Source organism: Marmota monax, unplaced genomic scaffold (assembly GCF_021218885.2).
Source record: "Marmota monax isolate L192 unplaced genomic scaffold, Marmota_monax_Labrador192_F-V1.1 WCK01_AAM20220418_F8-fsc00121, whole genome shotgun sequence".
Lineage (NCBI taxonomy): Eukaryota > Metazoa > Chordata > Mammalia > Rodentia > Sciuridae > Marmota > Marmota monax.
Window position 1 is genome coordinate 2,250,605 of NW_026693351.1, and position 23,440 is coordinate 2,274,044.

The following is a 23,440-nucleotide window of genomic DNA, read 5'->3' on the forward strand; positions in this document are numbered from 1 at the left end:
TGGCCACACCCTGCCTGCCAGGACTGTCTGTCTCACCACAAGCCCAGAATTGTTTAGTGAATTAATATTGCCTACTACTTGATCATATCTACGTAAATATTGTTTACTACTGAGCCAAGTGGTACTGTAAGGGCCCAGCTAACACCGGAGGAAGAGACCACCAAGAGACTGACTTTATGCAATAAGCAGGGGGTGTTTATTGAGATTCCAGCATGCTGGGGCTCCGTGCCCACTCGAGAAGGGAAAGCAGCCCAGAGCCCAGAGCCGGGGTTGAACAATGCTTAAGTACACTTTTTTGGGGGAGGGCGGGGACTTTACATACATCACAGTCTCCTTTAACAAATCACCATACACCGCAGGAAAGTTAAACAACAATTCTTAGACTTGATTAGTACATACATTGGCGGGAACAGGGCTGGCTGGAGTGATAGGTCATTCTTAAGGAGGGGGTTACATTTAAACTGATTGGTTTAGGCCCTGAGGTGTGTACGTGCTGGACTGCACAGGATCTTAGGCCATAAATCAACTAAATGGCCAGTAGGGCATTGTCTTAACTGCCTCGGGAATTTAACCCATGCTTTGCAGTTTGAAGCAGGTTTACAATGCCTGGTCCTTTACATTTTAACTCAGGCTTTGCAGCTTAGAAACTTTACCCTTTCAGTACACAACAATTATCCTTCCGATTTATTTAGCATTTTATTTTTCCTGGAGTTGAGTTTTTTAAATTTGCTTATCAATATTTTATTATATCACTTTCATTGATTCTCCTGAATTCTCTGAAAAACCCTCCAGTACTATTTTCCAAATCATCAAATGTTAACAGGAAATCTCAGTGCCTATATGTTTTGTCAACCTAAATTTTGAGAAAATCAGAGAAATAAAAAACAATGACATTTCTTGGGGAATGGCGTTGGCAATGGGAATATGTGTGCCACAGTAAACTGTGACTTTGTTCAAAGAGTTGAAACCAGGAGGCGTTTTTTGTTTTTTTGTTTTTTTTTTTAAAAAAGAGGGAGGATTATATGAGATATAATCTTTGGCCACGATGACTAATAACAAGAGTGGCTCCCTCCAAGGTGAACAGTCCCTGGGCAAATGTCCTTGTAGAATTACTTCTTGTAGTCGCTGTGCAAACTTGCGGTCCTGGTAGAGTCTTTTGTGACACTATCAGGCAATTATGAGCAAGAACCTTTTATTTCTAACCTCCCAACTTTATTTATTTTTGTTAGGGTTGACCTGGTGATTCCACTTCAATTCCAACAACTTTTATGTTTCTTTCCATTTGTTCCTGCTGTATTAATTTCCTATGGCTGCCTAACACATTGCCACCAAGTTGGTGGCTCAGCACAACATAAATTTACTCTTTCACAGTCCTGGAGATCAGAAGTCTGAAATCAAGGGGTTTGCAGGGTTGACTGTGAGGGACAATCTGGTCCATGCCTCTCTCCTGTTCCTGGTGGTAGCTGGAAGGCCTTGGCATTCCTTGGCTTATAGCCACATCACCCCCATTTCTGCCTGTCTGTCTGTCTGTGGTCTTCTTCCTCTACATTTCCTTCCAGCATGTCTTCTGGCCTTCTAAGTGTGCCAATTGAATTGGAGTAGGGGCCCACCCAATTCAACAGGACTTCATCTTAGCTAATTACATTAACTACGACCCTAACTCCAAATACGGGCACCTTCCAAGGTTCTAGTTAGACCTGGATTGGGGGGTACAGCGCTATTTAACCCAATATATCTGCTACTGTTTTTTCTAGAGCTTTTTTCCCCTCCTGCTTGACTGGGTCTGGTGGTTTCCTAGACTTGCTCAGCTGTCTTAATCTTCATGCAGAGAATTCTCTTCACCTTCTGTCACAAATCCTATTTCCTTTATTTCTTGTCTCCTTCTCTTTTATTTCCTCCCTCATTGTGTTGGAGCACATCCTCCAGTATCTGTCTGACGAACAGGATCTGGAGGAAACATTTTATTTATTTATTTATTTATTTATTTATATTTTTTATTTTTTGCATCGCACATCTGAAAATGTCTTTATTCTACTTTCACAACTAATTTGTCATTTTGCTGGACATAAAATATCAGGTCAAAAAATCATTTTCCTCTCAAGTTTTGAAGACTTTGTGTTTTGACCTCTGGTTTTATGGGGGGTGCCGTGCCATTCTTGAGATTTTTTATTTACCTTCCTATGTATAAAATGCAAGGGCTGGGGTGTAGCTCAGTGGTGAAGCACTTACCTGGCATGCACAAGGCCCCGGGTTCCATCCCCAGCACTGCAAAAAATAAATAAGCAAACAAACAAACAAATAAATAAATAGGGGATTTTCTCTCTGTAGTTTGCAATGTCGGGTGGGGGATGTGCTCCAGTGCAGGTCTCCTTTCATTCATTTTGCTGGCATGTGGTGGCCCTTTCATCTGCAAACTCTCCGTCCTCATTTCTTGAAGATGATCCTGGATTATCTGATGAATCATTTCTTTCCTTCATTTTTTTCTCTTTTCTGAAACTCCTTTTAGTCAGATGGTGCATGGCCTGGAAACAACCTCTAATTTTCTAATTTCCTACTTTGCATTCCATTGTCTTTTTGCTGTGCTCTCTGGGAGATTCCTAGTCTTTATCTCCCAACCCATCTTTTGAATGTTGTACTTGGTCACCCTGTGTTTAGTTTCAAAGCCCTCTGTCTTACCCTCTGATTGCTCCTGGTTTGCAGGATCCTGTCTGTATCTTGTAGGCACCGTCTTTCCTGTCCCTCTGATGATATTCCCAAGAGTCATTTGTTCAAGCTCCTTCTGCTCCTGGCATGGTCTGTTTCTCTGAGTTCCTTTTCTCTGGTTGTTTTGTTTCTAGTCTTTTATGTAATCAGAGGTGGGTGACTTGACTTTGGCTGAGTCACTTTGGAACTGACCAGAGGCGCTGGAGAGGGGCTGGGAGACTGGGCTGAAGTGGCCACTGTGCTGAAGGGTCCCCAGCACTGTTGATTTTAGGCCCCTTTTTTCTGGGGCTGTTCTCCAGGAAAGAGTCCTTTTACGTTTTGGGTGTGGTGAGGCGAGGGGGCTGGGACCCAGTTGTCATTCCTCAATCAGCTTTCTCTGTTCCTAAATGTAGTGACACCTCTTGTCCACTCCACCCTTCCTTCCTAGTCTTTGTGCTTCTTATTATGCCACTTTTTTTTTCTTTTTTATTTCTGTGGCATTGAGGATAGAAGCCAGGGCCCCCACACACTAGGCAAGGACTCTGTCACTGAGCTATAACCCCGGACCCATTTCTGTCTCTTTGCTGTCATTTTGGAGGGGCTTTGGGGAAAAGAGAAATAAATATATAAGCTCAGTTTGCTGTCTTTAAACAGAAGTCAGGAAATGTTCCCTATATCTTTTAAATTCATGAAAATTTTCTCTTGTCTGTGTATTTTTGTGTAAATATGGCAGTGATGGTTTACCTTGCCAGTTAGATGATTGAGCTTCTTACAAACCAATATTTTAATAAAAATCAATTCCAGTTTGGGAGGGGGGACCCACCAACTGTCTCCACAGGCTCCATGATTCTGCCCAGGGGTCCAGCCCCCTCTCTCCTCTGCAGAGGTCCTCTGGAGTCTGGCCTAGGCTCCCAGGATACTCCTAACCCCAAGCAGCTTTCAGGATCCATCCAATCCTGCCTCCACTCCCAGAACATTCCAGCACCTTTGAAACATGTGGCTACACAGAGACACAGGATGGCAAAGGGGTTTCTGTGGGAACCAAATCTTGGCACTGGCTCAGCACCTGGGCTAGAGTCGATCTGTTCCTCTGTTGAAGTCTGAGTCCTCTCTTCCCCCTTCCCAATTTGTTTTTAACCCTCAGGTTCTCCAGCTGTTTTCGTTGCTTCGTGGGCTATCACCAGGCACTTTCTGGAAGACATCGGGTAAGCGGTTGGAAGGAGAGTTACCAAGAATTTGTAGACAGAATTCCGCCCCCCACCAATTCAGCCAAACTTGAATTGAAAAATGAAAAATTTGTCTGCACTGAAGATGTACAGACTTTTAGTCCTTGTCATTATTCCCTAAGCAATATAGTAGGATAGCTATTTACATTGTATTAGGTATTCTAAGTCATATAAAGTGTACAGGAAAATATGTGTAGAATTATATGCAAATACTATATGATCTTATTAAAGGGACTTGAGCATCTGTGGGTTTCAGTACCGTGGAGCATCCTGGAACTCATCTCCTGTGGATGCTGAGAGGTATACTTGACATTGTCCCTTTCTTCAAACAGCACGGTTGAGCTTCTAACAAACTAATATTTTAATACAAATCAATTCCAGTTCAGGAGCGGGGACCCACCAACTGTCTCCACAGGCTCCATGATTCTGCCCAGGGGTCCAGCCCTTGGAGCTATCTAGGAGCTATCTAGGAAAGGCCTGCTGTTTTCAGATGAGAGGCCACAGGCGAGGTCTCTGGAGCTGTGCTTCTCACTCTCCAGGTGTGTTTCCAGATGGGCCACACCTGCAGTCTCCTGGCCGCCCTGTCTTTGTGCCTGCAGGGTCAGCTCTATGCTTAGATCAGGGGCCAGACTGCTGTACTCCAGGCAGCTGCTGCTCAGTGGAGGACACCTCCCTCCCCTGCATGTTTAAGAGCCCTGAGGGTAGCACCATTCTCACCTCCAGGGTGTGGCAGTGACCTGGACAAACCAGAGCTCTGGTCTTGATCTATAAAGGAGTGAAGTGCAGGCGGAATAAGCCCAGGGGGCCCACCTGAGGGTGAGCACGGGGAAATGATTTTGAGGCAGCATGGTAGGTAGGATGCCACCAGGTCAAGAAGTGGGCTGGTGGAAGAGGCTTGTATGTGTCTTATAGTTCAAACTCTGCCCCAAATAATGAGAAATCTGGCTGATTACAGGTTGCACACCTGCAGTTTCAGCAACTCAGGAGAGGGAGTCAGCATGTCAGCATTGCTTGATTGAGCCCAGGGTTTGGAGGCCCCCTGGGCAATGAAGTAGGTGGCCTCCTGCTTTAAAAAAAAAAAAACAAAAAAAAAACCTCCCACCTTTCTAGAACAAATGAAAAGTTCTATTAGAATTTCTCATTTTCTTTGTGGGAAAAAAATTTCCACCTCTCTAGAAAAAAATGGAAAGTTCTATTAGCACTTCTCATTTCCTTTGTGGAAAAAAACAAAAACAAAAAACCCAACCAATTAAACCGGGTTCCAGTTGCCTTGGACTAGGCGCATCTCTGGATGATCAGGTTCCCCTCATGCCTGATGTCCTGGGATCCTGAGGTCCCAAGCCAGTCACCCATGCCACCTCACTCACCAATGCTCTCTGCCTGGCCCCTTTTGACAGCTGAGTGTGCCACTGTGAGCCCCAGTGAATTCTGACAAGCTACTTTGGGATCCTGGGGTCCCCGGTCTCTTAGGTTCCAGCAGATTCCATGGAGATAGGTGGCTGCTCCCTGTGCGCCAGCAGTGTTCATAGCTACAGGAGAGGGGCAGGTTCTAACAGTGCTGGGCACACAGCTGCAGGGCTCGGGCCACAAACCTGAGGCTTTTATGTCCGAGGTTGCCTGGGGAACGGCATTGGCTGGTTAGTCCATCTTCCCCCTCCTGACAGTGCTCCTTGTCCCTCCCTCCCTCCGTCCGTCCCATAGGTGTTGGGACATCAATGCCAATGCTTCCATCTGGTGGGTCATTCGAGGGCCTGTGATTCTGTCCATCCTGGTGAGTGGCTGTCTTCCCCTGAGCTGGGGCCCAGTGGGACTGATGGAAACAGTGACTGGCCCATGGGGGTAGAGGACTTGGAGGCTGGGATTCCTCTAGATGCCAGTGTTCCCCAAGGAATAGTGCTGGGCTATGAGTCCTAGTTGCCTCTAATCCTATGTTTTGTGGCAAGTGTTTTCCCAGCCCTTGGCAATTCCTGAGGACAATGAGGGTGAGGGGCTGGGTGATTCACTGTCCTTCTGTAAAATGGGGCTGGAGTAGGTGGGGGAGGAGGGAAGGAGAGGAGCTTCCACATGAGCAAATAACCTCCCAGCATGGGCCACAAGGGTGGGAAGAGAGGGCGCCAAAGAAATGAAGAGACTCTAGGACCCATGCCTATAATCCCAGAGAATCTGAAGGCCAAGGCAGCCTCTGCAATTTAGCCAGACCCTTTCTCAAAATAAAAAATCAAAAAGGGTTGAGGATGTAGCTCAGTGGTAGAGCACCCCTGGGTTCAATCCCAAGTACCCCCCCCACCCTCCCCCCCACACACACACAGAGAAAGAAAGTCCAAACTCCATTCCTGCCCTTCAGGAAGTTATGGTCAAGTTGGTAGAAGGCTTAACAGATGCAAGCATTTGGCCTTTTATTCTACCCAGGGCCTCAAGCATGCTTAGCAATGGCACTGCCACTGAGCTCCATTCTTAGATCCCTTTTAAGATATTTTAAGTGCTCTGGCAAAGTAACATACAATAATAAGGAATGAGTGGCAATCAAGGGTAGCTTCCTGGAGGTGGTGATTGAGCTGCAAACTGACCAGAGGCTGTGAAACAGCCGTTTTTAAAGTGTGGTTCTAGACCAGCAACTGCAGCTCTAGCTGGGAGCTTGTTAAAAATGCAAATTCTTGGATCCACACCAGACTTATTGAACCATAACCTTTGGGGATGTACCCTAAATTCTCAGAACTGAATTTAGAGCATGCCTGGGTTTAATTCCAAGTACCATACACAGGAAGGAAGGAAGGAAGGGAGGAAGGAAGGAAGGAAAGAAGGGAGGGAGGGAGGGAGAAAGGAAGATGGAGAGAAAGAAAGTTAGCTTTGACACTCCCTGGGAGCTTATTAGAAATGCAGACTCTCAGGCCCAGCCTGCCACCTGCCTTTTTCAATACCCCAGGGGGATTCCAAAGCACTGAGAATATGCATGATCTGCCCAGAGGCTGAGCAAGTCTAGAGCCCTGCAGGCTGGGGTGGAAGGGGGTGTTTCCTCCAGCCTTTGCCTCTAGAAAGGATTCTGGGGGGTAGGAGTGAACAGCAGGGTGGGCCATCCCAGTGTTGTCTGCAGTGTCTTCTCCACCCTCAGGACTAGGGGACAGGGCCAGGAGAAGTATCTGGGAAAGCCAGACACCTTCAGCCCACCTTCTGCCTTGTGTTTTGCAGATCAATTTCATCTTATTTATAAACATTTTAAGAATCCTGATGAGAAAACTTAGGACTCAAGAAACAGGAGGAAACGAAGTGAACCAATATAAGTAAGTGGAAAGCAAAGACCCAGGCATGTTCTGACTGTCAGCAAGCATTTACAGAGTACCTACTGTTTACTCAACTGTTTCCAGAAAAAGAAAGAAAAGTGATAGACTGAGTTCCAGTGAAATGGTGGGGATTGGGCCTGATTATGAAGCCTCAGACACTGTGGTGTGGGAAAATCAAGAAATCTCAGCCAGGAAGTCTGGAAGCAGAGATGTGACCCTTAAGGCCAGGCGAGGGACCCAGATTCAGACAATCTGTGTAGCTGTGCATGTTGTTCAGGAGAGAATAACCTTAGCTCTCATCACATTTTTCAGGTATATCAAAAATACTTAAAACCTTTTAAGATGTTAAAGAAGATGTGTTAGTCTGCCAGGGCTGCCATAAGAAAATAACCACAAACTAGGGGCTTAAACAACAGAAATGTACTTTCCCACAGTTCTGGAGCCTGGAAGTCCAAGATCAAGGCTAAATGTCTTCTGAGGTGTCTCTCTGTGGCTTGTAGATGGTCACCTTTGCCCTGTGTCCTCACGTGGTCTCCTCTCTGTGCACAGGCATCCAACTCTGTGGCCCAAACTTCCTTTTCTCATAAGGACACAGTTGAATTGTACAGTGGTCAATCCTAATGGCCTCCTTTTAACTTAATCACCTCTTTAAAGACCCTGTGCCAAAATACGATTGCATCCTGGTAGTTTTAGCTTCAACATATGAGTGAGGAGGCAGCAGCCTCCAAGATATGATATGGTAAGGACAAGTTAGCATTTAATGGAGTCTTTCTCCATGACTGTTGAGTTCTGAGAGTCTCTCAGTAGCCAGGATCCTGTCAGACTCCCCACAACATCCCTGGAGCGACAGGCTCTGAAGTCAGGTAGAGCTGGAGGTCAGGGTAAAGTTACCAGATAAAATACAGGATGCCCAGTCACATTTGCATTTTGGATAAACAACAAATAGTTTGTTTTTTTTTAAGGACTTATTCCCTCTAACTTTTCCATTGTGTATATGAAATTCAAATTCGACTGGGTATCTTGTATTTTTATTTGCTAAAGTTGGCGACACTGATCTTGGAAGAAAACACAAGAACTTCTCCTCATAGGTATTTATTACCTAAGAAAACAAAGCTGGGTGTGCTCAGCTTAAGTTAGACACAGAGTGACTGTAACACACATATATAATTTATAAACAAAAGTTATTTGAGGGGCTGTTTATGTATTTACTGATGAGACCCATGATCAGAAAGTCCTGGGGTAGATCACGTGTTGGCGAGTGTTGTGTCTGAGTGCGGGGTGCGTGGGAGTTAGGAATTTTCCAAAATGATGAAAACAGGAGCTGGGGGCCTGGCTCAGTGGGAGAACGCTTGCCTGGCATGCGAGGTTTGATCCACAGCACGACACAACCAAACAAAAACAAATGAAAAAAAAATGCAGAAAAACAAAATAGTTTGGGGACACTGGGGCCAAGCTTTATGCAAATGGGCACTAGATGAGATATGCCCTTGCTGACAGGAGGGGGGCCGGAGGGAGGCAGCACAGGAGTGACAGTGTGTCCCTGTGTCCCCAGGCGCCTGGCCAAGTCCACCCTCCTGCTGATTCCCCTCTTCGGTATCCACTACATCGTCTTCGCCTTCTCCCCCGAGGATGCCATGGAGGTCCAGCTGTTTTTTGAATTGGCCCTTGGCTCATTCCAGGTGAGCTTTGGGGTCTGTGGCTGCTGGTGAAAAGGGCAAGTTTTCTATTTCCTCTGAGAGAAGCAGAGGGGTCCGTGACAGCAAGTCAGCCAGTGCTGATGGTCAGTGGAGACCTGGGAAGAGACCTCATTTGGTGGAGACCCATAGGACTGCCTGTGCTTTGTGACCCTGAGTGGGACTCAAAGTCCCCACCAGTCAAATGAGGGTGGGAGATGAAACTAAGAGAGACAGAGACTGACTGCAGGGACCACAAAAAGGAAAAGCCACCCAGCACTCAGGTGTCTGGTATGGAGTATCAGGTATGGAGAGTTCAACTCTCCATACCATCTGCAGTCTCATTAAGGCAGACACCCTACAGGAGGATGAGCCCGGTGGGAGTGCGTTTGAAAGACAACAGTTTCCATACTGGGAAGAACATAGAAAATCCCCAAACTGAGAAATCCACAAGTAGCAGCATCAGCATATTTATTTAGAATCAGTTAAGAGAGTTCAAGTTGCCTTGGAGCAACAGGAAATGGGGGCAGGGGTGTTAGGAGACTTTTGATTTTTTACAAAATAAGAATTATTTGACTTTTAAAAGCAATGTGCATGTGCAACTTATTAAAAACAAAATCTGGCAAGAAAAAAAAGAAAAGAAAATGAAGAGAGGGAGGGAGGGAGAGAGAGAGGGGGGGGAGGGGAAGGGAGGGAGGGAGGGAAAATCACCTACCTAGGAATTCTATATGATGTTGTGAAGTTAGAAAAGGAAACAGGTTCAGGTAGAAGGGAGTCTTAATGCAAATCCCAAACTTTACAATGATATTTATTTATTTACTCAGAAATTTCCTTAAAAAAAAACAAGGTGATGTCACTTTTGAGAAGAACAGTGGTCCCTTACCACTCATAGGTTCCAGGGAGGACACACAATTGGGAGCACATCATTGCCTTCCCTGTGCCTTCAGACCCTACCCCAGCGTGTCCCTTCTGCCTCCTCTGAGCAGCAACTCTGCCTAGGGCCCCTGCCAATGTCCCAGATCTGCAGAGGACCAAGCTTCTGGTGTATATGACCCACGGTTCTCTTCCTCCTGGGAGTTTTCACCCCTGCTGGCTCCTGGGCCCCAATTCAGCAGCTGACTGACATAAGAGCCGCTTGTGTAGAAGGACTTGACCTGGCTCATGAAAGTGGTAGTGACCATGTGGAAAGCTGGAAGACCAGATCTGCTTTACCACACTGATGGGGACTTCCTGTCCCTCAGAGTTGGGGCTATAGACTACCTAAGCAAAAGCCATTCAGCTTCTCTATGGGAAAATGTCCAAGAGAAATCCAAAAGCACTTTCCTGATGTTCCCACAGAAATTCTTATGAAGAAAAGGATTATTAAAATTGTATAGGGCTGGGATATGGCTCAGTTGGTAGAGTGCTGGCCTAGCATGCACAAGGCCCTGGGTTCAATTCCCAGCACCACCAAAAAAGAAAAAAAAAATTGTATATTTGTAAGTATAGTGTATACAGCCTTATATGTATGCAGGTAGGTAAACAAAATACATATATGTATGCATATGTGAAAATTTCTTTCATATATAAAAGTGAAGAGAACAGATTGAGTCCTGCAGCTCAGCAATATCTATTCATGGCCTTTTTTACTTCATGTCTATTTTTACAGATAACCCCCCATCTTTTTTTTCTTTTGAGATGAGATCTTGCCAAGCTGCCCAGGCTGGCCTCATTCTTGGGGTCCTCCTCCCTCAGCCCCTCGAGTTACTGGCATTACAAGTGTGCATCACCGTGCCTGGCTGTGCCCTTATCTTTTTAAGTAAATCCAAGACATCATTTTCTTTTTCTGTGGTACTGGGAATTGAACCCAGGGGAGTATTGTGAGGTGGCTAGCACCTCATAGGGTAATTTTTCCTGCTCAGGAGGGGATAAGCCACCTGAGAAAAATATAGTCTGAAGTAATTAGTGAAGAAATAAAAGACAAAGTCAGAATTAGTTTTAAAAGCAGAGCACCTGAAAGATTCTTCCAGTCCTGATTAGGAACTGGAATAGAACAGCTAGAAAATGGCTCCTTTATTTAAGCGGGTACATCAAGGATAAGGCAAGGATAAGGTTTCAGGGGTGGAGCCTTGCTTAGGTGTCTTACAGTCAACAGGTTGATAGGCCACACCTCTCTCTGAGAGACTGTGTGGCTATGTGGCTGCAGCAGGTCACCCCATCTTCGGAGCTGTGTGGAGCCCAGCAGATCTGAATAGGAACTCATATGGTCTTACCAGCTAGATTGCTGCTGCAAGTGCCCGGATACCAGCTTTTCCTATTCATTGGCTATGATGCCAGTTTGGTCCATGCACACTTCATGGATGGCTCCTGACAGGGGAGCTCTGAAAGACAAGGGTTTAAAGAACACACACAACCCAACACCATTATCCCTCTCACAGACTTATTAAAACTAAATGCATTACCTCTTTCTGATTGTATAAATAATACTTGCTTATTATAGATAATTTGGAAAACAAAGAAAAGTTAAAATGAAGAAGAAAAAGGGCTGTGGATATAGCTAGACCCTGAGCTCTATCTCCAGTACTGCCAAAAAAAAAAAAGGAAAAGACCACTTCTTCATGTCATTAAAATTTGGCTAATCTTCATTGTTAATGACTGCATAATAACTAAAATTTAGTAAACTTGCTGGCCATGTGTGAGGCCTGCTCTATCTACAGTTGAGTGCATCTAACTTTTCTTCACCCAGAACTCCTGCCCTCCCTTTAACAGTGAAAAGGTATCTTTGGACCCAGGGCAGGTGAGGTCTGGGTGACCTGGGTCTATGAGATGGGCAGCAGCTTCAGCTAGACCACCAGCTCTGGGCCACGCACGCACAGTTCTTGCTGGAAGACCCCTCACCCGTAAAGTGGCGGTCCTCATACCCCCCACCCAGGGTTTAGTGAAGATTGAATGAAGCACCGAAGAACCCAGAATTCCACAGTTACTCAGGGCAAGCTGTGCTGCAAATCCAGGTCCATATATACCAAGCCCATCACAGCCGATTTACCTGCCGGGCATGTTAAAATTACACAGCCTGCCTTCACATGCCTTTCCGTCCTCTAACAGTGTGCTTCAGCCAGTTCCAGTGTCTGGCAATCTTGTTTTTTGGGGGACTAGGGATTGAACCCCAGGATACTCTACCATGAGCTACATCCGAGACAGGGTCTTGCTAATGTGCCCCCAAATTTAGAAGCCCTGAGTAAGCATTCCTGCCATTCCATGAGGTGGGCAGCAGCTCTGGGCCAAGCACACACAGTTCCAGTCTTGCTGTCACTGCAGCAGTCATTGATGCCTGACATTCTAAAGCAAACCCATGTAGTTTTGTCACTGACTCATTAAAATGCCATTATCTCAGGACTGCGCATGTAGCTCAGTGGTAGAACATACACTTAGCATGCATGTGGATTCAATCCCCAGCACACACACACACACAAAAGCCTATATACATATGTATATGACTGAGGAGTCATATGTATACCAAGCCCATCACAGAGGAGCTGTGTCATCACTTTTGGGGTCATTTCCCATGTGGTAAGTAGCTAAGGGCAAGCCTGCGTGGGAAGAGGACTGAAGATGAGCGCCTAGGCTTCTCATGAGGGACGAGGAAGAGCACTAGTCGGGGCAGTATGGCAAGTCCTCTAAGGAAAGGCAGGCTGACCAAGGTGTACTCTCCCCACTTATGGATCTGCAGGCCTCTTTGACTTGACTCAGGCACCCCAGACTGGAGCCCCTACTCTGGCAGAGCTCCAAGGACACCATCAGGAAAATCCAGCTCCAAATCCAGCTCCTTCCAGGGCAGGAGGGTCCAGATAGGCCCAGACCTCCCAGGCCAGGGAACATGAAACGCTGACTAAGGAGATGCACCCACCTGTCTCCTAGGCAAGAGGCCAAGTCCTGCTGTTGGCTGGCCTGGGCCTGTACGTGGTTTATTCCAAACACATATTTGTTCTTCAACATGAATTAGTCCTCCAAGTCTCAGTGTCTCCAAATTCCTAGCTTAGCTCAGAAATGAGACCACTCTAGGCCCAGGGTCTCCCACTGGACTGGCCCTGCCCCTTCACAGTGGGGTAGCAGCATACATCCTGCTGCTCTTAGATGGTTCACTTGATTCAGGTGAGCTTCCTGGTCCCTGCTGGCTGGGTTCAAGTTAATCCCCTAAATTACAGTCACTGAGTGTGTTTGAGGCACTAGATGTCAGGGACAACAGGATGAAAGGCATTCACAGTCTGTGCTGGATGGTGCAGGCCCAGGCAGGCACACTGTGTGGGCCCAAAAGAGGTGATACCACTAAATCAAGGGAGATGGGGAAGTGAGCCTGGAGTTGGGGATCACAGGACTCAGACTGGAGGTCAGAGGAACTGTCCAGGCCCCGCTGCCCCAGGCAGATGCTGAGGCCCTGTACTAACGCCTGCTCTCTGGCAGGGGCTGGTGGTGGCCATCCTCTACTGCTTCCTCAACGGAGAGGTGAGTCTTCTTGGGCTGCCACTGGATTCCAGGGCAGGAGCTACCTAGATCCAAAGGGGGAAGAAAGGGCTATTTGTGGAGGGTGGGCATGTGGTCCGCATGGCCAAGGGGCTTGACCAGTGTTTTAGGAGTCTAGTCTTGCTAAGAGCAGCCGATTTACCTGCTGGGCATGTTAAAATACTTCCCAGGCCCTGCCCCCAAATTCTGGTTCAGCAAAAATGGATTCTGTGGGTCCAGGTTGGGTCCTGAGACAAAGTGTTCCTTAACAAACACTCCAGAAGATTCTTATCGGGTAAGTTTTAAAAACTTGGGGGAGTATAGTTAGGCACCCAGTGAGACCAGGCTCTGGTCTGCTCAGCTGCTTGTTCCATGGCTGATCTGGGTCACTGTCCCTCTCCGGCCTCAGCCTTCCAATCCTCCAAGGCCTCAAAATGGGTATGGACTCCCCGGGGAGGACTCTGGCCTTGCAGAGCATTTGGGTCAGGACAAGAGGCCCCAGACACACAAAAGCCATGAAATCAACATGGGTTGAATAGGATCTGGCACCCAAACACAGCCTGTTCAGGTTCACCAGACTTGAATGGAAATGACCTCTGATGTTTTCCAAAAGTTAAGCATCAAGCCTGGCCTCAAAGGTCGGACTGCTCCAGTCAGGGATTAGGAGGGGAGTGTCTGTGGAGCAGTTCCCGGCTCCCAGGTAAATTCAGAGCCGGGTGGCTTCATGAGATTAAGCAGACAGTTGTGTCAGTGGGGTTCTGAATGTTTGAGTTCTGCAGTTTGGGAAACAAACCGCAAGTTCTTTCTTTGGGACATAGTGTCATCAAGAGGCAGGTCCAAGTGCCCAAGATAGAGGGAGCCCTCAGTACCTATGGGACACAGGGCTGGCAGGTAGTCTAACTGGCTGGCAGGTGAGAGACAGTAGGACCAGTGGGGCACAAGTGGCACCACTGTGTGGAGACCCTTGGGAGTGAGCCAGGCTCGAGGCACCAGCTGCCCCTCCCTCCTCGGCTGACGGCTGGTCTCTGGCAGGTACAGCTAGAAGTTCAGAAGAAGTGGCGGCAGTGGAATCTCCAAGGCTTCCCGTTGCGCCCTGTGGCCCTCAGTTTGTCCTTCAGCAATGGCACCAGTGGCCCCACTCATGGCACCAAGGGCAGCCCTTCAGAGCAGAGCCGGGGCATCTGCAGGGCCAGCATCATCTGAGAGGACGGAACAATGCCGACCGTGGACAGAGGTTAAAGCAGGTCCTGGGAGGCTGAACACTGCCTTGGAACAGACCTGTCTCCCCAGCAGACATCCTGTGCTCTCCTTGTGGCTGTAAATGTCCCTCCTCCAGGCCTGGGATGCCTCAGAACTGAAGTGACAAGGGCACCGTGAGACAGGATGAAGGCCTAGGACTTGGTCTGTGTTGCTCTTCTGGGAAGAGCAGTTCAGGGGCCCAAGAAAGGGGGCGGGGAAATAAATGGTACCTGGGAAAAGGTTTGCTCTATTTGTCAGTCTTTTTGCCCTGCCAACAAAGAGAAGGGAATATGCCCTGGCTCGTTCCCTGGCCACCTGCTGCAGGAAGAGGGCATTTTCAGGGACAAGCTTAGAGGCTCAGAAAGAAAGGACAGTCTAGGTCCTTGGCCCAAGGCAGATTCTGTCCATCTCCCTTTGCAACTAACCTGGCTAGTAGCTCTCACCACCGCCTTTAGACAATAGATAATTAATCTGATAAAGTCACAGGGAAGCCTCAGGACCCTTGACCCTTTTAGTACCCTGACATGGTGTGAGGCTTACCAGTATGGATTCATGTGGGTAGGGGGGGGAGGTGCAGTAGCAAGATCAGCATGATCCCACTATAGATGATAAACAGGTTTACCAAAGCCCTGGGCCCTGCTCAAGCTACTCAGCAAGGAGGTGGCAGTTTGGCCCAAGGCCCTTTACTTCAAATGTGCATGCTCAAGGCTGTGTCTAAACTCTGCCCACTCCCAGGCAGGGTTGGGCAGGGTCTTTCTCCCAGCCCCACTAAGCTCCTGGGGTGGTTGTCTTACCCTTCATTCTGGCTCTAGTTTCCTGTGAATATATCTGTACTGTCTGCCCACATAAGGATGAAAGAAGACAATATACTGGAATCCTTTTACAAAACAAAACCTCACAGGAAGCATTCTGGAGGGAAGTGGAAACTACTTAGTATAAAGAAAAAAGCATCTTGCTGAGGGGCAACCAGCTCTAGTCCTGGCTTTGGGTGGCTCTCCTGTCCTCTCCCTGAAGACAAGCAAGTCACCTCTTTGCACCTTACAGACCACTGCAGGGTCCCACTTTCCAGGATAAGATCCAGCCTGTGTGATTGACAAGCTCTGCTCTCTGAAAAACCAACACCCTCAGAAGGGGCTGGGTATCTCTCCATGTTAGAGCACTTGTCTAGCATGCACAAGGCCCTGGGTTCCATCTTAGCACCACGAAAATCCTCTCAGGTGATCGCCATGGACTCCCTGCATCTTGATAGTTCAAACTTAGTATCTATAGCCTCTGACTCTGTGCATCTTGGAATACAGATTTGAAAAAACAAACAAACAAAAAAACATAGAAGGGTCAGGCTAATGGTGCTCCTCCAAAGTCCCAGCTACTTGGGAAGGCCGAGGCAGGAGGATCACTTGAGCCCATAAGTTCAAGACCAGCCTTGGCAACATAGTGAGACACTGGCTCAAAAAAAAAATCACCACAGGGAGGTAGGATACATGACCAGCCCAGGAAGATGCCAAAAACCCATGCAATCGGTAGCAACCAGATTTCACTAGGTGGGAGGGGGAAGAAATCAGCCTAGAATTAAATGATCCAATAGTCCACTTTTTCAGGGCAGAAAAAGGAACTGGAAAGGATTTTTTTTCACCGTGGTGAAAAAAGTACAGACAGATTTTCCTTCTACCAAGGATGGAAATCTCCATTGCTTCTTGACCCCTTCTCTTCTCCTCATCCCCAGGATGGTTGTTAATCATTACCCAAGGTCTGGCTGTTCCCTTCACCCCCGGTGGAGCCCAGCAGGCCCAGATACGTGCTCTTTGAAATGTATTCATGTTCAAAAATGGTACCCCAAGGCTGTAGAAGTGCAAGTGTGCATAAGAGCACACACACAGGCCTTGGGAAAAACAGTGTGCTCCCCGTCAGCTGGGCCTTGCGGGAGGGCTCGCTTAAGGAAAAGGATTCTAACAGGAAGGGCCCCTAGAAGGAATAGCTAATTGCTAGAAGCTGGGGTCATCCAAGGCTTGTGTGGTCCCCAAAAGAGTAGGAGAGAAATCAAGTCAAATGGTTTGAAAACCCATTATTTGCAAGACATTATAAGGGAAGACACACATGACGACCCACTGTGCTGGTGAAAGAGTCCTAGGCACTAATTGGTCCCTTTGCTGGAAGAATATCACATTCTTAGCAACCAAGAGTCCCAGGCCCCCACAGCCAATACCCTAGCATAGAGTCAATAAAATAGGTGTAAACCCCACTTGGCTGAGCAGTTAGCCTGGACACCATTTCCGGAGTTGCTTCAAAATCTACTCCAGTCCAAGGAAGAAAACCCATGAAATGAGTTTTAAAATATTCTTCTTTTAAAATCAATATCTGAATAACTTGACAAAACCTGTGCGTCTGATGGCACTGAGGCAGGCTCCCAGCCTCTGACCCTCGCAACCAGTTGCAAAAGAGGCAGCAGTTTCAAGATCATTGTCCCACCCCATCTCCACCAGAGGTCACAAGTCAGAAAAGTTCCACCTTGATCACCTTCTTGTGGAATCCAAGATCCCTGGAGCGGGTGCTAGAATTTCTTTGGTTGGTTCCGGTCTGGGTGATGCTGTTAATGTGAAGGCCGCTGATGGCGTTCAGGAAGAAGAGGAACGAGGCAGTGAATTCACACCAAAACATCAGGGTGAAGCCGATGAACGTGACCTGATTCCTGAGGAGGATCACAAAACTCAGGAGCCCCCCAGAGGACAGGATGAAAGAGGCCAGGAGAAGGAAGGAACCAAAAGTCCACTTGCACCGCGAATGGACGTCCTCACACACCTGGGACACCATGAGGAGCTCAAGGCCAAAGATGGCAGCTACCACAGCCATGGCGCTTGCGCAGCGAGCCAGGCCCATGCCCACAGCCAGCCCAGGCACGTGGGCCTGACTCAGGTCTCGGAGGCAGTGTGGCTCGCTCTGGTTGGTAATGGTGCAGAACCGCCACAGTCCAAAGAGGCGGTCCTCAGCCAGAAGCCAGTACCCATCACAGATGGAGACCGAAGAGAGGACCACAGCCAGAGCGGTACAGGTGATGATGAGAGTCCGGATGAAGGTCTCGAAGAAGGACCGGTGGGGCCTCCTTTGGCCCAACGGCCTCTGGGCCTGGAATACAACACAAGAAGCAGCAAGTCAGTGACACCCCATGCTACACCCTCTCTAAATTCTCCAGGGAATACCCAGGCTACCCACTTCCCACAGCACCTGTTTTCTCCTCTGGTCTCATGGAAAGCCTGGAATTTTCCCGACTCAGCTTCCACAGCACGGACCCCTTTTAGCCTGTCCTCCATTCTACACCTGTAAGCATTGCCTGTCCAGCCTCACTAGGCACAGATGGGTCCCTTCCCGACTTTCACCATCTCTACAATGAATCCAAAATGGCTGGCAATCCCTACTGGGATCTGAACTCCAAAAACCTGTCTTGCCTGGCTCCTAGGACCTTGAGCATGCAGTCTGCTCCAATCTTTACACAAAACAAGAGCCCTGCTTTTCATGGCTACAGGGTTATGAGAAGCTTAGAGACATTAGCACATAATTATGTAGGACGGTTTCTCCCCCCACTATCCATCCAGTTTTATTCCACGCCGCCCCCTACCCACCAGGTTCTGCACTTTCGATGTTTGGTCCAGCCTGCATGTTATTATCTTGCTATCCTGACTACTGCAAGAGATGTTTGCACCTTGCCCTTTAACCTTGCTCAGCCTGTACTCTACCCAGAGGGGGCCAGCGTCTGTTCTAGCAGCTTTTAGGCATGGGGTGGCCACTGCAGCTCTTGTCTGCTGGTCTCGGCCTTGGAAAAGTGCATGCCTCACCTCCTCAGCCTCCTGGCAAGTGAGCTAGGTGTCCAGTGAGGTGTCTCATAGTCCTGAGTTGCCACCAGAGCCACCACTCCCAACCACTGACCCACAAGGCAAAAGACAGAACTATTACAGAGAGTAAAACTCCTTAGCATAGCCACCCAGCCTTGCAAGACGTACCTGCCTCCCTCTCTGACTCCATTTCCCAGTTGACTCTCCCTTACCGCCTTGCACAGGCACCATGGCAGTGCTATTTCCATGCCTAGAACTTTCTTATCTCGGAACTCCTGCCCCTTCTGCCCAACAGGCTCCCTGCAGCTCCCTTGCACCTCCAGGATGACTGTTTCTCCATAGAGCTGCAGATCTATTTAAAGTCACCTCCCCAGGGAGGACTTTCACCCCACCCAACCCCAAGTTTCCTGGCATTCTCTGCCAGGCACCCTGTTTGTTTTCTTCCCCATTCCCATGGTGGTTTGTAGTTACACATTACTGTCTGTCTCAATTGGACACTGTGACCTCCAGGAGGGCAGGGTCCCTACATCAAGATACTGCCATGTGCCCAGTACCTGACACAGTGTTTGACCTCTGTATTCAGTAGGTACTTGAGGAAGAGCCGTGGGATAAAGAGTCGGGTATGCAACCACTGTCACTTCTATCCAAAGCACCTTTAAAAAGATTCACCTGCCCAGTCACAGTAAATCACCCCCTTTATAGTGTATATTAGAAGCAGGCTACACCCCAGTTTGGGAGGTAAGCAAAACAGATAGCTCACACATGATGGTCACAGTTAGAAAACCAGGAGAATGGAGAAAGGGGACAATGGGTGTGCCTTATGCCATGTGCAATGAGACCTAGGCCAATACCATGAGGTAAGTAGAGGTAAGTACGGCAAGTGCGGGCCAACCTTTCTGTGTAGTATATAATGCAAAGCCTTGCTCCTGGGAGACTGGCCAAAACCCTCCCAAGCTGTCTGTTAATGTGATTCAGACACAGGAGGCAACTCTCATTTCCACTCCAGTGACACGAATAGGGATGCAGTGTGCGTTCAGCCCTTCTGCCTAAGTAGCATCCTATTTCTTCTTACACCTGGGAGGATGGTACTATAGAAAGCTACACGCAGAAGGCAGGTGACTTGCCCAGCATCACTCACTCACATCACAATAATGCAAATTATAGTTGCTCAGACAGTTGTACAGTGGGCAGGAGGTAGAATACATTCAGCAATAGATACTGACTTGGGCCTTCATGCTGAAGCCTTGGTATTACTGGTTAGGAAGAAGATTTAAGTACAGAAGGATACTCAAAAGACCACACCAGAACTAGGACCAGCACCTCCACTGAGATCCCAAGGTGCTGCAGAGAGCACCCAGGCAGGAATGTGCACTGTGGTTATCAATCCATGTCCCCTGGCTGCCTTGAGGGGCTTCAGGCACTGAAGCAGGGTGCTGGGTCCCCTTCCTCACTTTAACTATCTGCTTGAGACACTGAGAGTCAAGGAATCTGCACTGAACTTTATTAGGGAATAAAAGAAGATCTACTGGTAAGAAACAATTTACCAAAGAAAACTTTGAAATTTGTGCCTTTATGTCTATACCACAAACCAGTAGAGGCATTTGTACTTGGACAGTTTCTTAACCTCCACTGGCTCTTGTTTTCTTATCTATTAAATGAAGTTGGTGACACCTGCAGGTCAGCAGTGGCTGTGAAGCCACTTGGCAAGACTACAAAATTCCTAAAGATTAATATAGTCAGAGGATGGGAGAGCCCTGGATGCACAGAACAAGTCATATGACCACAGGATCCAGAAGCCTTTGACCCTAGACATGGGTCTGGAAAACAGGCACGTCCTGTCTCCTCCTCAGCCCCACCTGTCCTGGGCCTAGACTGGACTTTAATCTCCAGGCCCTAAGTCATCACACTGGGATCTGGAGAGAGGACAACTGATCTCATTTCATCTTTCCTTCCTCCTGCCTCAAAGCAGGGCTTCATTTAAACTCTGACCATTTAAAATCCCAAGGATGGGGCTGGGGATGTGGCTCAAGCGGTAGCGCGCTCGCCTAGCAAGCACAGGATGCTGGGCTTGATCCTCAGCACCGCATAAAGATGTTGTGTCCGCCAAAAACTAAAAAATAAATATTAAAAAGTTCTCTCTCTCTTTAAAAAAAAAAAGAAAAAAAATCCCAAGGATGGGGCTGGGGCTGTAGCTCAGTGGTGGAACACTTGCACGGCATGTGCAAGTCCCTGCATCCCTGGGGTGGGGGCTCCCAAGGATAAAATGAGATCATGTATATAAAGATGCATGGCAAATGGGCAGCTCTGCATTTTGGGGAGTGATTCATAATATTCCTAACAATAATGCACACTGGAGTCTTTGTTCCAAAACACTTGGCACCTCACCCCTGTGTTGCTGTCACCTCTGCCAGTTTTCAAGGATCCAGGCCCTGAAATCCTTTCCTGAAGGGCAAGCTGGCAGCAGCAGCTCAATGGAGGGGTAGTAAAGTGGGGAAGAGGGCAGTAGAGTCCTACCCCCTACCTGCCAGCCCCAGCTCTGTGCCTTCCAGCAATCACTTAAATCTCAGGGCTTTTGACTTCTGCTTAAAAACAAAACAAAACATGTTTCCCTTTTTCATCTGTGACCTTGAATAATTTCTAGTGACCTGTAGAATAAAGACTTCTTGACTGAGTACAATGCCCTCCTCTATAACCCAAGGCCTTACCGGCCTCCCTCAACCAATAGCACCTCCAAAAGACACCTTGGACTCTTTCCACATATTACCCACACCCTAACACGACTCCTATATCTGCTGCCCCTCAACACCCACTGTGCCCAGGCCTGACTCAGGCCATCACCACCACCACCAACAACAACAACCTGAAATTTCTTGCACACCTGCTAATGTGTCAGTCTGCCTCTATTCCTTTCAGCCCTAGCATGCCACCCACTCTGTTCCCCGGGCCTGTATGACCAGGCCTTGATTTTTAAGCTAGGTTACTTAAAACCCCTTTCTTTTTCTCTCTTTCTCACCTATAAACAAAGGTAATAGTTCCTACCTCATAGAGTGGTTGTGGAGATACGTTATGGGCCAAGTAAGTGCTCTAAGTGTCAGGGACAACTACCAGGTCAGCCTAGAACTCCTTTCCCTCTGGGAGCCTGTGGCCTCCCCCAGCTCAGAGTAGGGCCCCTTGGCTAGACTGCATGCCCTGCCTGCCCCTCCTCCCCACATCTCCCTCCTCCTCCTTCTCCATACTAGCTCTGTTTCCTCACCTGGCTCAGTCTTTCTTCCCTCTTCAGCCCCACAAAAAGTCCTCCTCCTCCTCTGCCAACTAACCCTGCCCAAAGCTTGTGTACCTCCCAATTTAGCTCTCACTTCCCGGTATGATTCCTTGTTTACAAGTGTCTCTCCTCAGCTGGATGATAAACTCCTTGAGGGGAGAGACCACACCTGGTCCCACCCTTCTCACCAGCTGTCCCCTTCCTCCCAAAGCCTATCACTGGAGATAATTCAGGGCATTTACCAAAACCAAGAGGAGGAATTGACAGCAGTGGATTCCCTGCCCTACTCCAGAAGCAGGGGTTATGCGGTGACCTGTGGGTTATTAGTCTCCTGTTGGAGAAAGACAGAGAGGTGGAATAGTATTTGGAAGCGGGAAGCCCTGAGTTTGAATGTTGATCCTGTCAACTGGCCAGCCACTCTGGGCAATTTACTTCTGAGCCTTGGTTATCCCATCTACAAAACGAGGAGGGCCAAATGCCCCCTGGGACCACACCTGCAAACCAGCTATTGGAGGGGGAGGTACTAAGACAGGACCCCTTGAGTCTACAAGTTCCAGATCCGCCTGGGCAACATAGAGAGACCTCCAACTCTAAATAAATAAATTAAATAAACGGAAGAGTAACATTAACGGTGTTATGAGGATCTCAGCATGTAAATTAATTGGGCTCTAACCATCAGGGTTGGATGTAAGGAAGCTCGCTTTATAGGGCGCCGCTCGCAGAATTCCCTTTGGAGGGGGTAGGAATATGTAGGTTCTCAGCCAACATAAACATCTTGCACCACTCCACGGAGAAATCAAATCTTCAGAAGTAGACCCGTCCCTTCGCTGGAGCCTTTTCTCGGAGGTGTCTGGTCCCCAGTGAGTTCACCTCGCCACCAGCACCCACTGCGGGACCAAGGCCGTCTTTCTAGCTCCAGAAAGTTCTAACTTCCCAAGAAACTTACCCTCCCTTACATAAGGCAAGCTCCACTCTGCAACTCGATTCTGTCCATTCTCCTCGCCTCGTTTTTTAAGAAGGAGAGAGCCCTCTGGTGAACCTAACCGACAGATCGCTGGTGACCCCGAAAAGAAGCGGAAAATCCTCCCTAGACCAGTTTGGGAGCCTCGGGTACCCGCAGGACCGCGAGCAGAGGCCTGGTGAGCCCGCTCCACAAGAGCACCGTTGCGGGATAGACGCCCCAGGTAAGCTTCCCGGGGACTCTCCTGGGGACCTGTTAGGTCTGCAACAGGGGGTGCCCGGAGCCGGGCTGGAACTCGCGGTGGGTGCAAACTCCCTTCCTCCCCCCACCCCCACGCGGCGGGCAGCACCCCCCGCTTGCGGTGCTCCGGGTACCTGCACGACGATGGCAGTCATGATGCGCAGCCAGCCGCGCGCAGTCACTTCGCTCCTTCCAGCCGCGCGCAGTCACTTCGCTCCTTCCAGCCGCTGGGCTCCTGCTGCCTCAGCGGAGCGGAGCTCTATCCGCGCGAGGCGAGGCGGGGCAGGGGGCGGGGCGGGGCCTGTCGTAATTAACAGGGCGGGCTCCGCCTCCCTGAGCCGCTCAGGTTACGCTGAGTCAGCTGGGGAGGCCCGGAGGAGCCCCCGGGGAGCGGAGGAGAGGACCCTGGACTCTAGGGTGGCGATCCCCGGAGTTCCTAGAAGGAGGTTCGGGCACCTGGGAGAGGCTGACTCAGCCGTCTGACTTCAGAGCCCAGAGGCACTCCTTCGCCCCCGACCTTGGGAGAATGGTTTCCCCTGGGGCGCAGTTTCCTCGATGGCAGCAACGGAAAGATCC

The 23,440-nt window shown here is 48.6% G+C and overlaps 2 protein-coding genes across 4 annotated transcripts in view; one reads left to right on the top strand and one right to left on the bottom strand.

Moving 5' to 3' along the window:
• Sctr (secretin receptor) overlaps positions 1 to 14,818 on the top strand; it is a 64,725-nt gene extending 49,907 nt beyond the window's left edge. Inside the window, exons 8-13 of the mRNA XM_046456847.2 lie at positions 3,827 to 3,887; positions 5,610 to 5,679; positions 7,095 to 7,186; positions 8,739 to 8,865; positions 13,300 to 13,341; positions 14,371 to 14,818. Coding sequence (XP_046312803.1) covers positions 3,827 to 3,887; positions 5,610 to 5,679; positions 7,095 to 7,186; positions 8,739 to 8,865; positions 13,300 to 13,341; positions 14,371 to 14,541 — 563 coding nt within the window. The 3' untranslated portion in view covers positions 14,542 to 14,818. The remainder of the gene's footprint in view (positions 1 to 3,826; positions 3,888 to 5,609; positions 5,680 to 7,094; positions 7,187 to 8,738; positions 8,866 to 13,299; positions 13,342 to 14,370) is intronic.
• A 1,806-nt stretch (positions 14,819 to 16,624) lies between these two features.
• Positions 16,625 to 23,128, bottom strand: Tmem37 (transmembrane protein 37). 3 transcript variants are annotated; one of them, XM_046456851.2, is made up of 2 exons: positions 22,999 to 23,128; positions 16,625 to 17,697 (listed from the first exon to the last, which is right to left on the bottom strand). In XM_046456851.2, exons 1-2 carry the CDS (start codon positions 23,017 to 23,019, stop codon positions 17,068 to 17,070), a joined length of 651 nt encoding a protein of 216 aa, XP_046312807.1. In that variant the 5' UTR covers positions 23,020 to 23,128; the 3' UTR covers positions 16,625 to 17,067. The 3 variants fall into 3 exon arrangements, with proteins under 3 accessions (XP_046312807.1, XP_046312806.1, XP_046312805.1); XM_046456850.2 differs by lacking the exon at positions 22,999 to 23,128 and adding an exon at positions 18,614 to 18,704; XM_046456849.2 differs by lacking the exon at positions 22,999 to 23,128 and adding an exon at positions 18,570 to 18,703.
• Positions 23,129 to 23,440: the final 312 nt, after the last annotated feature.